Source organism: Carassius auratus, unplaced genomic scaffold (assembly GCF_003368295.1).
Source record: "Carassius auratus strain Wakin unplaced genomic scaffold, ASM336829v1 scaf_tig00028482, whole genome shotgun sequence".
Lineage (NCBI taxonomy): Eukaryota > Metazoa > Chordata > Actinopteri > Cypriniformes > Cyprinidae > Carassius > Carassius auratus.
In genome coordinates this window covers 42085-56232 of record NW_020525692.1, presented here as the reverse complement: position 1 = coordinate 56232, position 14148 = coordinate 42085, and the positions used below count along the sequence as shown (strand labels likewise).

Below are 14148 nucleotides of genomic sequence, written 5' to 3'. Positions count from 1 at the left end.
ATACATAAAATTCACATGATCATTCTTTAATGTACTATAACCTCCAAGAAACACTTTATAGATGGCAGCTCCCAAATATAAAGGGCTTTCCTTGACATTATTGGCTTGAATAACCCCATTTACCTCTGTGATGCATTAGGCTCTGACATGGCTACCAGAGCTGATCGCTGTAACTCTAGTCAATGCTTGTGTTTATACCAGCCGAGCAAAAGAAACTCTCTTGTGATGCTTCGCAAAAGACAACATGTCTGCGTCTCCTTCAATTAAAAATACTACTAGTACAGTGGCAGCAATATAACTAAACCTACCAAATATCAGTCACTATCATTCATCACAAGAGTTTGTAGACTATTTACCAGTTGGAAGTCATAACTAATAACTCTGATTGAAGCAAGATAGCATTATAATAACATCTTGAACTCTAGATCTACAAAATGTGTAAGACTGTGAATTGAGTTTTGATTTAATTCAACTTTACATATTGAAGAACTACTATTGTACAATTTGTCAAATTTTTCAATACCTTATTTGAGGTGGAATTTTCAGAATGTAGTTTCATGTGCAGGGTGTTGAAAATAGTGTAAAGGATGGCGTTGTGTATCAATAATAATTGTGTCTAAAATGTGAGTTTTACTTGTTATTACGTTGTTCATTAAATCATTTATTTTATAAAAGCATTATCACATTCAGCAGTCAAGAGGCTGGTCTGAAGAACAGCTCCTTTCTATTGCTTAATTAAGAACATTTACAGTCCTTATATCAAAGCATCAGAACAGCTGCCTTTCTTATGTGCAAATGTGTGATAGTGTTTTTAATAGCATAACAACACCTCACATCACTAACTCTGAACACGTGCCTGTTATAAAGCAATTCATTATTGCTCACATGACATAGAGCAAAAGAAAGAAAAGCATTTTGTGAGAAAGATTTGTTCAGTACCATTACGCCCATAAACGCTCAAATATCAGTCACCTACAAGATTGCTTCTCAATTCATCTCATATCCTCTCCAACTGTAATAAAAACCCATTCCTGATGACACCTATTAGGTCACAGTCACGTATCGTACTGAAGAAAACAACCCCGAGCAACAAGAGAGACTTACCAGCTTAATGATGCACTTCAGTTTGCTACTTTTTCTTTTTGTCATATAGCCAGGGTTTTAAAAGACTCATAAAACGTGTATAATTTTTCATTTAGTTTACAATTTTCAATGTTTCTAAACAATGGTTCTTTAAATTTCATTTAAATAATGATCTCATTGACACTGTATAATGTAAGTTGGCAAAGAATAAATGCTATATATATATATATATATATATATATATATATATATATATATATATATAATATATATATATATATATATATATATATATATATATATTGCATTTATTCATATTTAGTCATATTTCCTCTAAGCAGTCTATTATTAATGAAAGCCAGTTGATATAGCAGTAGTATACTGATGTCTATATTAAATGCATTTTCCCTCAGTTTAATTCATTAAATATAGCCATTTAACGTTACGGTATAACCAACGCTATCTCACGACCAATTCGTACATATTTTACGAGGTGGCTTATTCGTACGAATTTGTACGACCTCACTCGTACGATTTTATAAAACCCAGTGACGGTTAGGTTTAAGGGCGGAGTTAGGTGTAGGTCATTCGTACAAAATCATACGAATTGTGCAACTCGTAAAATACGTACGATTTGGCAGAGTGTGGTCGTACGAATTCATACGAATAAGCCACCTTGTGAAAAATTTATGAATTTCCGTGAGATCGGGTTGGTATAACTGAATTTAATAGGCTTTGAAAACAAATTACAATTTGTAATTGCACTACAAATTGAAAATGCATAAACTATAAAGTGAATGTAGATTAATCTTTATTCAAGCTACTGCAATTTTTTTGGCGAAGAAAGTCTAATCTCTTTGTCTTTTGTTTTTAATTAACATTAATGACAGACTGCAGCATGTATTACTTTAAAAGCAGTTCTGTCTTTTTAAAACCTGATGCACATGACACATATATGATATGCACACATATGGGCATTATTAATATTCTGCCTAGATGATGACCATGAGCAATTTACGTTTCCTGTGTAATCACAGTATTTATGTTCCGGTCAACTTAGGCCTTTGCAATTATTGTTACAAATACAAATAATTCACATGACTGATCTTTTTAAAGCATTTTGAAGACAGTTTTGGAAATTAATTGGAAAATACATTTATTGTAGACTTAAAAAAAAAACTATACAGTAATCAAAACATTTTGGATTCTTGTTTCACCCCTAGGAAAGAAAATGAATCATATTTCATCTACCTTACAATGTCACACCGAAGGAACAATAGAAAACATCAATCAACAGACACTTCCACACAAAAGTGATTATTACATGCGCATCTTTCCAGGCTTACAAAATATACAACCTCTCATAATTCTGCATCTCTCATAAACATAAGGAAGATTACACGTTTTCGAAACATGGATCATTTTCAAAGATTACAGTTACCAGCTGACGACGGCATGATTATCCTTCATTGCAAATGCTTAGGCCTACAACCTTGAAAAGCTTTTGCGATTGTGTTTAGGTTATAAATTACATAGGAAACCGCACGTCCTCGTGAATAAGCACCAGACATGAATACGTTTCTTACAAGCTCGAAGGAAAAAACGGGATGAAAAATACAAGCATGAAAATGAACCTTCATTCTACATGAGCTGCAGGCATTCTGATTGTCTCCACCGTAATGGATCTGGTTTTTATGTCATTGCTTTCTAAACAAAAGAAATAGCAGTTGTGCATTTTGTCTCGTTTCAGTGAGGTGGGCTCTCCTGCGGAATCAGGGGTCTCTCTTCCATTACATTTTCCAACAGCCCGACTGCCAAAGTCAAAGCTGCTCAGGTGAGCTTATGATGGAGCTCCAGCTGGGAGCATTTGTTTTGTGTGTGTGGTGGAGAAGCGGTGGAAGCGTGTCTGATGTATTCCTGCTGTCTTTCTTCCACTGCAAATAGGGTGACATTGGGGAAAGTGAAGCCAAGGGCAGTATGATGAAGCCCTCTGCCTTTGCTATTACACATGGGAATACTGGGTCTCACACTCCTTTTCTCGCTATCTGTCTTTTTTTTTTTTTTTTAAATATGTTCTTCCTGCATGCTACTAGCATAACAGACACTTAGGAACCCGTTCATATGGTGGGCTATATTAGATATGTAATATGTTTGTCAGTGACTGTGTCTTGAAATGAATTCTGAACACTTTTTCTTTTTAGATTTGAGAGCAGAAGTCTGTTAGATAAGTTGACAAGTTAATTATCTCATTTGTCACAATTTTGGAGCAAATGAATATTCAGTTCTCCTAATTTGATGATAAATAGCTTTCTGTTGAATAATTCAATTGCACATACCCCAGCATGAGGGAGAAACTCTTTAAAGTAGATGGTCAATTCAAGTGAAGCCAAGTGAGATGAAAGCAGATACGACCAGTCAGATCGACATGATTGTAAGCTCGGTCTGATTTATGAGACATAACCACTTCATAAAGAGAAAAGCAGCGACAACAGCCATTCTTTAAAAATTTTGATTTTATATTAAAAGAAAACTAGCTGTCTAGATCACTAAAAAAGTATTCTCCTTACTTTACCTTCATAGCTTCTTTCTACATATGACTGAAACATTTTAAAGGGTGTTTGCTGAAACAATACAATGAATTTGCTAGTGCCCAAAAAATAAGGTGTTTATCAGCCAGGACATCCAAGCAGGGCCATAAATAATAATAAAAGAAGTATCTAAGACCATATATTTTATTATGTTATAGTAGTGCAAGCAGTTGGAGATGAGATATAACTTTTTCTCAGTGGCATTGTTATATATATAACAAAAATGACTTTGCGACAATGAAAAGCAACATCGCTATTTTTTTTATCATTATTTTACCATATTCATTGTTACATATTTTTTAAACCTCAGTCAAAAGATTGCATGTAATATTTAAACTTTTAAAAATGTAATATTGTGGGGTGGGGTAAAAAAGCTGTTACAATACAAAAAAAATAAAAATATAAAAAAAACCTTTTCACCTTCCTATATCAGTCCTTACTCATTGCAAAAATACCAGCACTGCTCATTTACTTTTTATTGTTTTATTTTTCAAATTATGTGCAAGGTGAATTTCACAGTAGAGATCAATGAATGTTTACCAAACTCTCACACCAGACATACAAGCAAACCAAATACATAAAAATGAACAAAATATAAAGCAGTAATGCAAAAGGAAAAGAAAACACTGTTTAAATTTCTGTGGATAAATTAACTGCAAGCTGTGACAAATGGAAGAACTGGCTGTAAAGCATTCACACCGGCAGCAGCCAACAACACTAAAGTATCATTTAGAAACTCTTTCCAAGCTTTTATTTAACATCTGGTGTTTTGGAAAGTAGCACTGCCATAACTTATTTTCTGTAATGCTTTGTGTTCTTTAAGACTGACGCAATCACAAAGAAACACAGACAAAAAAAATGCTTGTTAATGTCCGTGTTTTGTGATTCACAACTTTTTAACAGAGCAAAATTATAATCTAAAAAAACCTAAGAGTAAATATTACAATTAAAAGAAAAAGAAAAAAACACACCCAGCTAAAAGGACCAAAAAAATCTATTTTCAAAAAAAAAAAAAAAAAACTGTGCAAGTACAGCAAACATATGGTACAGTATATTACACGTACAACAAACCGTTTAAATACAGTACTGTGTATCAACAATAATCCTGAGAAGTGTCCATTTCTGGTTCCCGTGCTACTGAGCGTATGCAAGTATGTGACACGTGCGGCAGCTGCACCAAAGCCAATGCAATCTCTCATCCCTCTCCCTTCACCAAAACCCCAGATGAAGCTGGGCCTCGCAGGCGCCACAGAGCCCGACATGAGAGCACATCAGCTGTCCTATTTAAAGATGCCGTTCACCACGTCCCCAGTCTCTGAAAACAGAGCGCTGTATTCTGAGAAGCTCTCAAGGGAGGAAATAATGTAGTGCAAAATCAGGAACCTGCGTGACGAAATAAACATGAGGCTGGAAAAAACAACACAAATGTCGACAGACAATAACTTATAATCATACATCATACATCTTTTGGAAGTGTCGAGCAATGACAAATGGCTGTAAAAATCGCTGTACATTCTGTACAAGATTGTCAAAAAAGCAGCACCAAAAACAATTCTTCTTCTCTGTAGTTTGAGACTGGAAGATGAGGGGATGGAGGGAACAAAGAAAGAAAGTGTTCATTTTACAGGGAAAAAACTAATATAGGAGGACTGGATTCATTTGCGAAACAGACCTATCCTAAAGTCAAAGCAAACTGAACTGTAAGACTTTATAGTGGCTTTTCTCACTCCATCACTGATGCCTGGGCTTTTCATGTGAACAGGCACTGTAACATCCCTGGATAGAAACACATCTCATTGAACGTTAACCAACCCACGATGGCAAAACAAAGGCTCCATTCCATTTTTCTGGAATTATTTACGAAAACATCATCGCTTAAGTTTCTAATGCACTTTATCTGACAGAACACCTGTTATTGCTGCCATGGGGTGCAGGCTAAGACTCCTTGAACATGTTTTGGCATTTTGGAGGCATCTATCTTCTGCACCTTTAGGTTTCAGATACGAGGAGTCAGTAAATGACAGTGGAATGTGAGCATCCACATTTTGGCCACCTCTTCTCCAACCCTATCAATGTTCTCTCCTGATCTGAGCTGTGTTTGGCTGTCAACAAACTGCGCACTTTTGATTGCAGCTACACATAAAGCTGGTATCCTTTTTTCCTTCTCCAATATGGAGGCTGAGTAAAATCTTGTAACCTCACTAAAGATCTGGCTGGTGATCCGAAATTGCAAAGATATAGATCCAAATGAAAATTCAAAACTGCGGTGATGTTTTAGCACACAAGTTGACTTAAAAGGGAAAAGAAAAAAAGAGCCACGTACATGTACATCTTGGCATACAAATTGCTTTCCATTAATAATCAAAATTCTCTAACTAAATGCTTAAGCAAACCACAAAGTCAACTTATTCAGCTGAAAACCTGAAAGAAATTACAATAAAAAAAACTCAGTATTCACACTAACAGTGAGCAAAAATGCTCATCATACCCGTATGAATATTTATAGCTTTACACATTTATTTTTTACAGCTAGTTTTTTTTTTTTTTTTCTCAACTGTTGACATACTGCTTGTCCTTAAGGACATCAACTGCTCATGTTCGCCAACGATGCATGCCAACAACCCAAGCCAAAACAGCAACAAAAACTAGATATAAAGGAGCAGAAACACTCAACATCTGCAAAAAAAAAAAAAAAAAAAAAAAGATAATTGCACTTATGATTCACTTTTCTAACTGTAAAACAAGCGATTGCGTGGGTTCTTTGTGCACCATTGTCTAACATAAAATACTTTTTCCTTTTTCAAACAGCACCCTCGAGTTTATTGATTGAAACCTTTAACGCTTTAAGACTTCCCCTGCAGTTCTGGTGTTGGGGACACAAACAGCACCATGTATTGAGCAGTACCATCATCCCTCTTCTCCAAAAATATTGATCAGCTGTCTCAAACAGCACATCCTCGACGCTCACAGCACTTTCTGAAGACACTGAGGGTATAGTTTGGCCACCACACACTCGAAATGGCGGCCGAGGTCCCAGAGGCGGTCCGGCGTCTCGTAGACCTTTGTCCATTGGTCAGTTTCATCGTCGTACTGGTAGAGAGAATTCTTACGGCTGGTACGAAACACGTGTTCTTCTACCATGACTTGCGTAGCACGAACAAACAGATGCAATCTGCCCTGAAGCAGAAGCACCTTGATGTAGGGGCTGGTCGCTTGCTCGAAGGGGAGGTCTCTTTTACGGCACCAGGTGTTTTGCTCGATGTCGTACACCTCCACCGTAAACGTGCGCTGGTGGTTTCTGCAGATGCCTGCTATGTAGTAGATGCAGTTTTTGTACAGGGCGGCCAAGCCTTGAGTACGGGGAACTTTCATGGATGGTAAATGCCCCCAGTAGTCTTTGCGTGGGTCAAAACAGAAGAAGTATTCTCCTGGGAAAACGTCATAAAAAAAAAAGAATGATCAATATCCAAATGGATGGCCAAAATTGCTAAATATGTAATTGATATCACAAATTAGTCATTTATATTACGTAGCACCAAAATTAAACTACTTGGTTGAAAAGTTTTATTTTTTATTATTAATATTTTGAATTACCTTTTTATTGTTATATTTTTTGCTTTCATTTTAATCTTAGTTAAATTTTCAATAATTATCATTTTTATTGAGAGAGATATATTAATTTTATAAATATTAGTATTTTACATTTTTGTTAGTTTTTAAGATTTATTTTCTTTCCAGTTACTCATTATCCGTTTTGGGGAAAGTTACTTTTAAATGTAATACATTACAATATTGCATTACTCTCAAAAAAGTAACTAATTACATTACTTAGTTACTTTTTATGGAAAGTAACGTGTTACGTTACTTTCAAATTACTTTTTAAATATAAGTAGGGCTTGATAGTTTTTACAATAAGAAGTTCTATATATTACAAATATAAAAGCCCTGTCACACCAAAAAGTGTAATAAATAAACCTTAATATTTTTACATCTTTTATTTAAGACTTTAAGCAGTCTTTATTTCAATTTCTATGGCATTGTCTGTTGAAAATATTCAGCGGCTAAAATTTCAGTCCATTATGAAATACTAGTCTAGCTGTTTTGTGCTCTCAGTTATTGCTGATCTTGCGGAGAAAGGTGAACCCAACCTGACCTTTTTATCCAAGTAGAGCAAAAAAGACATGACAGGCCAATGAATTACAAGGATATATGTGTTTGCACACTTTGATGACCCTGATTCCGTGTGACTCTGCAATAACCCCACTCACCTTGCAGCACATAGATGCGGTCCTTATACTCTACTGTGCTGTGGAACTCCATGGCCACCGGCATGGGACTGACCGCTGTCCAGCAGTTGTCTCTGGCATCATAGCACTCCACAGATTTCAAAGCATTTCGTCCGTCCCCTTCATACACTCGACCACCCATAGCGTAGAGTTTCCCGCAGCAGTGCACTAGCCTGCAGCCGATGCGCGCCCGCAGCATGGGTGATCGCGGGAGCCACCTGTTGCCAGCATGCTCGTACTGCCAGAAGTCACTCTCTGCACGATGGTCAATGCACACCTCACTATTGCTCGGCCGATAGCCTCCAGCGATGAAGATGTCATTCTCTGAAGAGACCAAAATGCCAACCTCTCTGAGGTCATTGGGTGGCTTGCAAAGCTTGTACACCTTCCCGGCAACAATGTCCAGGCAAGGCACAGTCTGCTTCTTCCCTGAGTGCTTGTGAGCCGCGTCAAAGCAGATGACCATCTCGGATGCAGTCATACCCAGCCGCTGCGAACAGCCATTGGTGCCGTTGAGCTGACCCTTATCCGAGGGATCCCTGGACAAGGCCAGGGCGAAGGCTGGGGGTATACGGCTCAGAAAGGCCTCGTCCAGCAGGGGCAAGCGGATGCATTTGGCAAAAACCTCAGGTAAATCTGCCTCCCGACGTGAGCAGTCATACTCCAACCAGTGCACGATGCTTTCGTACACATGCTCCTCTTTTTCCACGTTCAGATCATCGCTGTTGAGAATGCTGACCAGCTGTTCTTTGGTCAGATGAAGGAACTCCTGCTCTCCCATCACGCACAAGAACTTCTTGCGGATGTAATCCTGCGAGCGCTCCCGCAACTCCTGGTGGCCGTAAGCATCTGCGAACATGAAGACTCCGATGCAGTTCTGAGGGTCCAAACGACTGATCATAAACTGAGCACATTGGTCTTGGAGGGCTGGGATCTGGAAGATACTGGCGGCGGTGAACAGTGCCTGCACGTTAGACCTCGGTTAGAGTGACACGCGAGGTGTAAGCGTAGTCCAGAACCAAATGCATGGACTCAGACTCCACGCCAACAATCCGCACCTCCCGCTGACTGCTCTCTGTAAGGCCACTTGTGAACATGGATCTGACAAAAGATAAAACAAACACTATTACCATGAGAACAAAAACACAGTGTTGTCGACTGACTATATTTTACCGGAGGAAAGGGAGCGTCTATGGAAATAATTTTTTTTACAATAAGCGATTCCATTTCCAGTACTTAAGCATGTTCAAGTCTAAATAAGTGGCACTCCAAAGCTTTTTTTATTTTACATTTAATGTGTAGTTTGTCATAGCAGTGTTCCTGGTTCAAGACAAGATCAATTATATTTAAAGAAGAAAAGTCAACTCCTACAGAAGCTTTTTAAACAGTTAATATGGATGCAAACCAGCAGGTCAATGCTCCAGGGGGTGAAAACTTGTTTAGCCTTTGCAAATGCAAATTTCTTTCTGAGGTGTCAATACTTTATTTAGCACGCCAGAGTTAACAAGTTTACATGTCCATGACATCAAAGCTTAAAGTCTGACATCAACAAAATCATTGTCTACAATAATGTAATCACATCGTCAAGTGCTATATTTTTGAAAGAGAACATATTTTAATGTTTATTGCCTGCACTGTATACTTACGTTAGCTTACTGTAAACTTTTTTTTTTAATTTTTACTCAGGGACAAATGCTACCGATAGAGCTGATCGTGTTTGGAACCAGGAACATGCCTTTAAAGTTTTTAAAAGTCTTTTCAGTAAATGAAGGTTCTGTGTTTCAATCTTAGCTTTTATCACTTCACAGTTTCTCAACAAATGGTACGAAAATTGGTTTATATTTAAAGTTTTAAAGCATTGATGTGTGGAGGAGCCACCTGAAGTAAGGACTGATGGCAGCGAGGACGTTTCTGTGACAAGAGAATGTTTTGCCATGGTCCACTTCCACGACAATGTCAGTCAGCTGAGCTTCGTCGTACAAGGCTTTAAGCTGCTGGAGGATGTTACAGGCATGAAGGGCATCTACCCCGTTGTAGCTTGTGCTTGCTGGAGTCCCATTCTGTACTTGTAACAGCTTTCCTACGTCTACAAGACAAAAGAGTTAGTCAGCTGATTCCAGGTTTTACAGTGACAATAAACATGACAAGTTACAAGTATGAATCTTTTGCAGTCAGTTTTAGTTTCTAGCTTATAAACTGACATGTAAAAATGCTCAGTTCCCATATTACAATGTATTATCTCTTTATTTTTTTAGAACTACATTTGATTTTCAACACAAAAATAAAACTTAGGGGAAAACATGGTTAAGATCTCATTCAACAGATGTCTCAAACCCACAGGCTCTGTGCAAAGTCAGTGACATCCTTGTTTACATGCTAATATTCTTTAAGAGCTTTTTCAGAACAAAAAAAAAAAATCTGACAAAACATGTTATCCATTAACCAACCAACCACAGCCCCCACGACATTACTGTAAAACTTGTCAAGAGAAGTGAGCAATGAACTAATATTGCTTTCGACGACCTTAGACATTTAACACTCCTGGTAATCTGACAGAATAAATGCGTTTAGTTACTACGAGCAATCGAGTTTCGGTGCTTAATTTATTAGTTGTGCTAATCCAGGTGCTGTTTTACCGGTTAGCACAACATCAGGCTAGTCCAGTGTCGAGCCATTCAAATCCAGACTAAAAGCCCTTTCATAGCACTAAATAAACCGTGACAACGCATTAAATATGACGAAAGTGTAGAGTTACACGAGGGATAACGCAGGTGAATGACTGTATCGTAAACCAGCGAGCTAATAGGCTATTGTTTACACAGTCACTCGCTGAGCTAGTCTCGCTAGCCGCTACCTCTCCGTACTTTTCTGCCTAACGTATATCCAAACAACCACCGGAGTTCGCTGTAAATTCGAACAAACCGTTTAACTCTAACTCGTTCCGTCAAAACTAAATACAACCAGAGATTAATAACGCGTAAACATAGTAGAAAACTTTTGAAAATAAGTTTGGATTTTGAAGAGAAGCTCTAACCTCCACTGGCAGCCATTCTCCCCAATCTGTCGCACGGCGACTGGGAAAACGTCACTAATGGAACAGAGCCCCGGAAACAGGCAGCAGCCAATCAGCGTCGCCGAACGCTCGTGACAGCCAATAGGATTCCGAGCCCGTCTGTTTTTGCCAAATACTTCAAAACAATATCAAGTTAATTTACATTCCATCAGGAACGTCCGTGCTTGTGTTTGTGATATGAATAACTGATATATATATATATATATATATATATATATATATATATATATATATATATATATATATATATATATATATATATATATATATATGAAGATAAACCAGTGTTTCCAGTGTTTAGGGAGTTAAATTTATACAGGTAACTATTAACAGCTAGAACGTAAACAAATATTCAGGATTAGAGGGACTAAACTTGAAAAAAAAAGTGTGTTCTGATCTCTGCATACTGGTTTGAACGTGTCTGCTTCATATATATGAATAATAACAGGTGACAAATCAATTTTCTCTTATCTTTCTTCACATTTTTTGTATCTTCTGCTCTAGCTGAAATTCTACAGACATCAAGTGCTACCACATGCATAGCTTAAAGGTAAAAACTAGCTTGGTAAAAAGAGTTAACACAGCTCCCTCTCTTTCTTTTCTTTTCAGTTCACTTAAGATTAATTTGTATAGTACTTTTAACAATAGTAATTGTTGTTAAGCAGCTTTACATAATTTGAGGCTCAGACCCCCCTGTGAGCAAACACAATGTCACAATGGCCAGGAAAAACTCCCAGAGAGTAAAGAAATGTTAGGAGTAATCAGTGGAGTTTGGGAACCTTATTCCAGATCAGCCAGGACAAAATAGGCATTAGTTTAAAACAAATTGTAATGTTTTTCTTTAGTTACTTTGATTTCTGTAGCTGTCATGCCAGAGTGCAGTTTTAGACAAGTGTAGGTTAATATTTAAATTATTTAATATAAAATTAAAATATAACAGTGTTATGCTGATGTTGGTTAATGATCACATGGACGTAAACAAATTATATATATATATATATATATATATATATATATATATATATATATATATATATATATATATATATATATATATATATATATATATATATATTAAGTCTTTTTATTTATTTATTTATTTATTTATTTATTTTATTTATTTGTTTTAATTTGTATTTGTATTATTTAATTATTTATTAGCTTTTCATCAACTCTTGCAAACCCCAATTTGGGAAACCCTAGTGTAGCCCAATGCCTAATTTTACTCACATATTCATCCCTCAATTATCCATTCTTTCATTAATCTAAATTAACCGAAAATAATCTTCTTTTTTCTTACCTTGTAGTGAAATGTTCAGTGGTGGACAGTAACGGATTAGCTTTACTTCGTTACTGTACTTAAGTACATTTTTCAAGTATCTGTACTTTACTGGAGTAGTTTTATTTTGAGTAACTTTTACTTCACTGCATTCCAAAGCATAAGATCGTAATTTTAACTTCACTACATTTCATAAAACATATCGTTACTCCCTCTAATATATCACGTGCTCCAACACGCAGAAGCGGTGTCTGATTCATCATGAATGAACTGAGTCTTTTCAAAATAAACATTTAAATCGGATCGCAAATCGCACCAAACGATTCGTTTACGAATTAGAATGCAGCTGTTCTGGAGTCGACCACTCACTGATTCAAATGAACCGTTTAGTGCGAGTCTCCAGTAGTAAGAGCCGGGAGATCTTGTGAGCGCGTGCGTCTGATGTTGCTAAAAGTAAGTTATTAATGTTGAAATTTAGGATTAATTATTGTAACTGAAAATCTTATTTTTTATTATATATTTTAAATATTTTATTTTTAAGTTTAGAATTATTACTGAAATACAACCTTTTTTTGTATCAAACAGTTCATTGAACAATAATAAATGAAGTACCTGAAGCTGACAATGAAGTTAATGTATAATTAGCAAAGATGATTAATTTAGCGCTGTAAACGCGCGTGTGAGGGGCGGAGACGCGCCGCTGAGCGTCAGACGCACGTGAGGACCAAACACAGCAGAACGGTAGGAAACTTCACTCCTCTTATTATTTCTCTTTTACTATAGCGATTTATTTTTAGATACGTGATCTGAGTCTTTCATAGTGTCGTAGAGTTAGAGTTATTAGAGAAATAGAGTTATTTTTTACATTCTTTGGTCGAATTCTTAAGATCCGCAATTAGGAGCCTGTTCGCGACTCGGTTGATTCAGATCGGCAATTCGGAGCCTGTTCGCGACTCGGTTGATTCAGATCGGGACTTCGGAGCCTGTTCGCGACTCCGTTGATTCAGATCGGCACTTCGGGGCATGTTTGCGATTCCGTTGATTCAGATCGGAACTTCGGAGCCTGTTCGCGACTCGGTTGATTCAGATCGGGACTTCGGAGCATCTTCGCGACTCGGTTGATTCACATCGCCACTTCGGAGCCTGTTCGCGACTCGGTTGATTCAGATCGGGATTTCGGAGTATGTTCGCGACTCGGTTAATTCAGATCGGCACTTCGGATCCTGTTTGCGACTCGGTTGATTCAGATCGGGACTTCGGAGCATGTTCGCGACTCGGTTGATTCAGATCGGCACGGAGCCTGTTCGCGACTCGGTTGATTCAGATCGGGACTTCGGAGCATGTTTGAGATTTTTTTAAATTCAGATCTGGAAGCAGGAAGTGTTTGTCAAACAGTTAATTGGTGATAAATGAATATTTGGACTTGAAGCTTTTTTTACCTGTCGATTAAGCATGTAGCTACATGGACCCACACACAAAGTTGGACACACTCTAGACTTAATCATCAGTAGGGCTCTAAACTTTTCATCGATTGTTAAGGACGTGTCACAGATCGCAAGAGGCGAAGACTCAAGTGCAGGCAGATCGGAAGACTTTAAATACATCACCAAAATAAACAAAAACACAACTGAAACCAGAGGAGCGTTCAAAGTTATGAGACATAGACCAGTGGTGGATAGAGTAGCTTTACTTCGTTACTGTACTTAAGTAGCCTACATTTTTCAAGTATCTGTACTTTACTGGAGTAGTTTTATTATGAGTACTTTTAACTTCACTACATTTCATAAAACATATTAATAAACATTAATCGGATCGCGAATCGCACCAAACAATTCGTTT

The 14148-nt window shown here is 37.2% G+C and overlaps 1 protein-coding gene across 1 annotated transcript; it reads right to left on the bottom strand.

Moving 5' to 3' along the window:
• Positions 1-4132: 4132 nt before the first annotated feature.
• On the bottom strand, positions 4133-11039 carry LOC113079524 (kelch repeat and BTB domain-containing protein 8-like). The gene is given in 5 exon segments (XM_026251757.1): positions 4133-7099; positions 7940-8933; positions 8935-9058; positions 9836-10043; positions 10992-11039. Coding segments are annotated over 5 exon segments (1806 nt in total). The 5' UTR covers positions 11008-11039; the 3' UTR covers positions 4133-6635.
• Positions 11040-14148: the final 3109 nt, after the last annotated feature.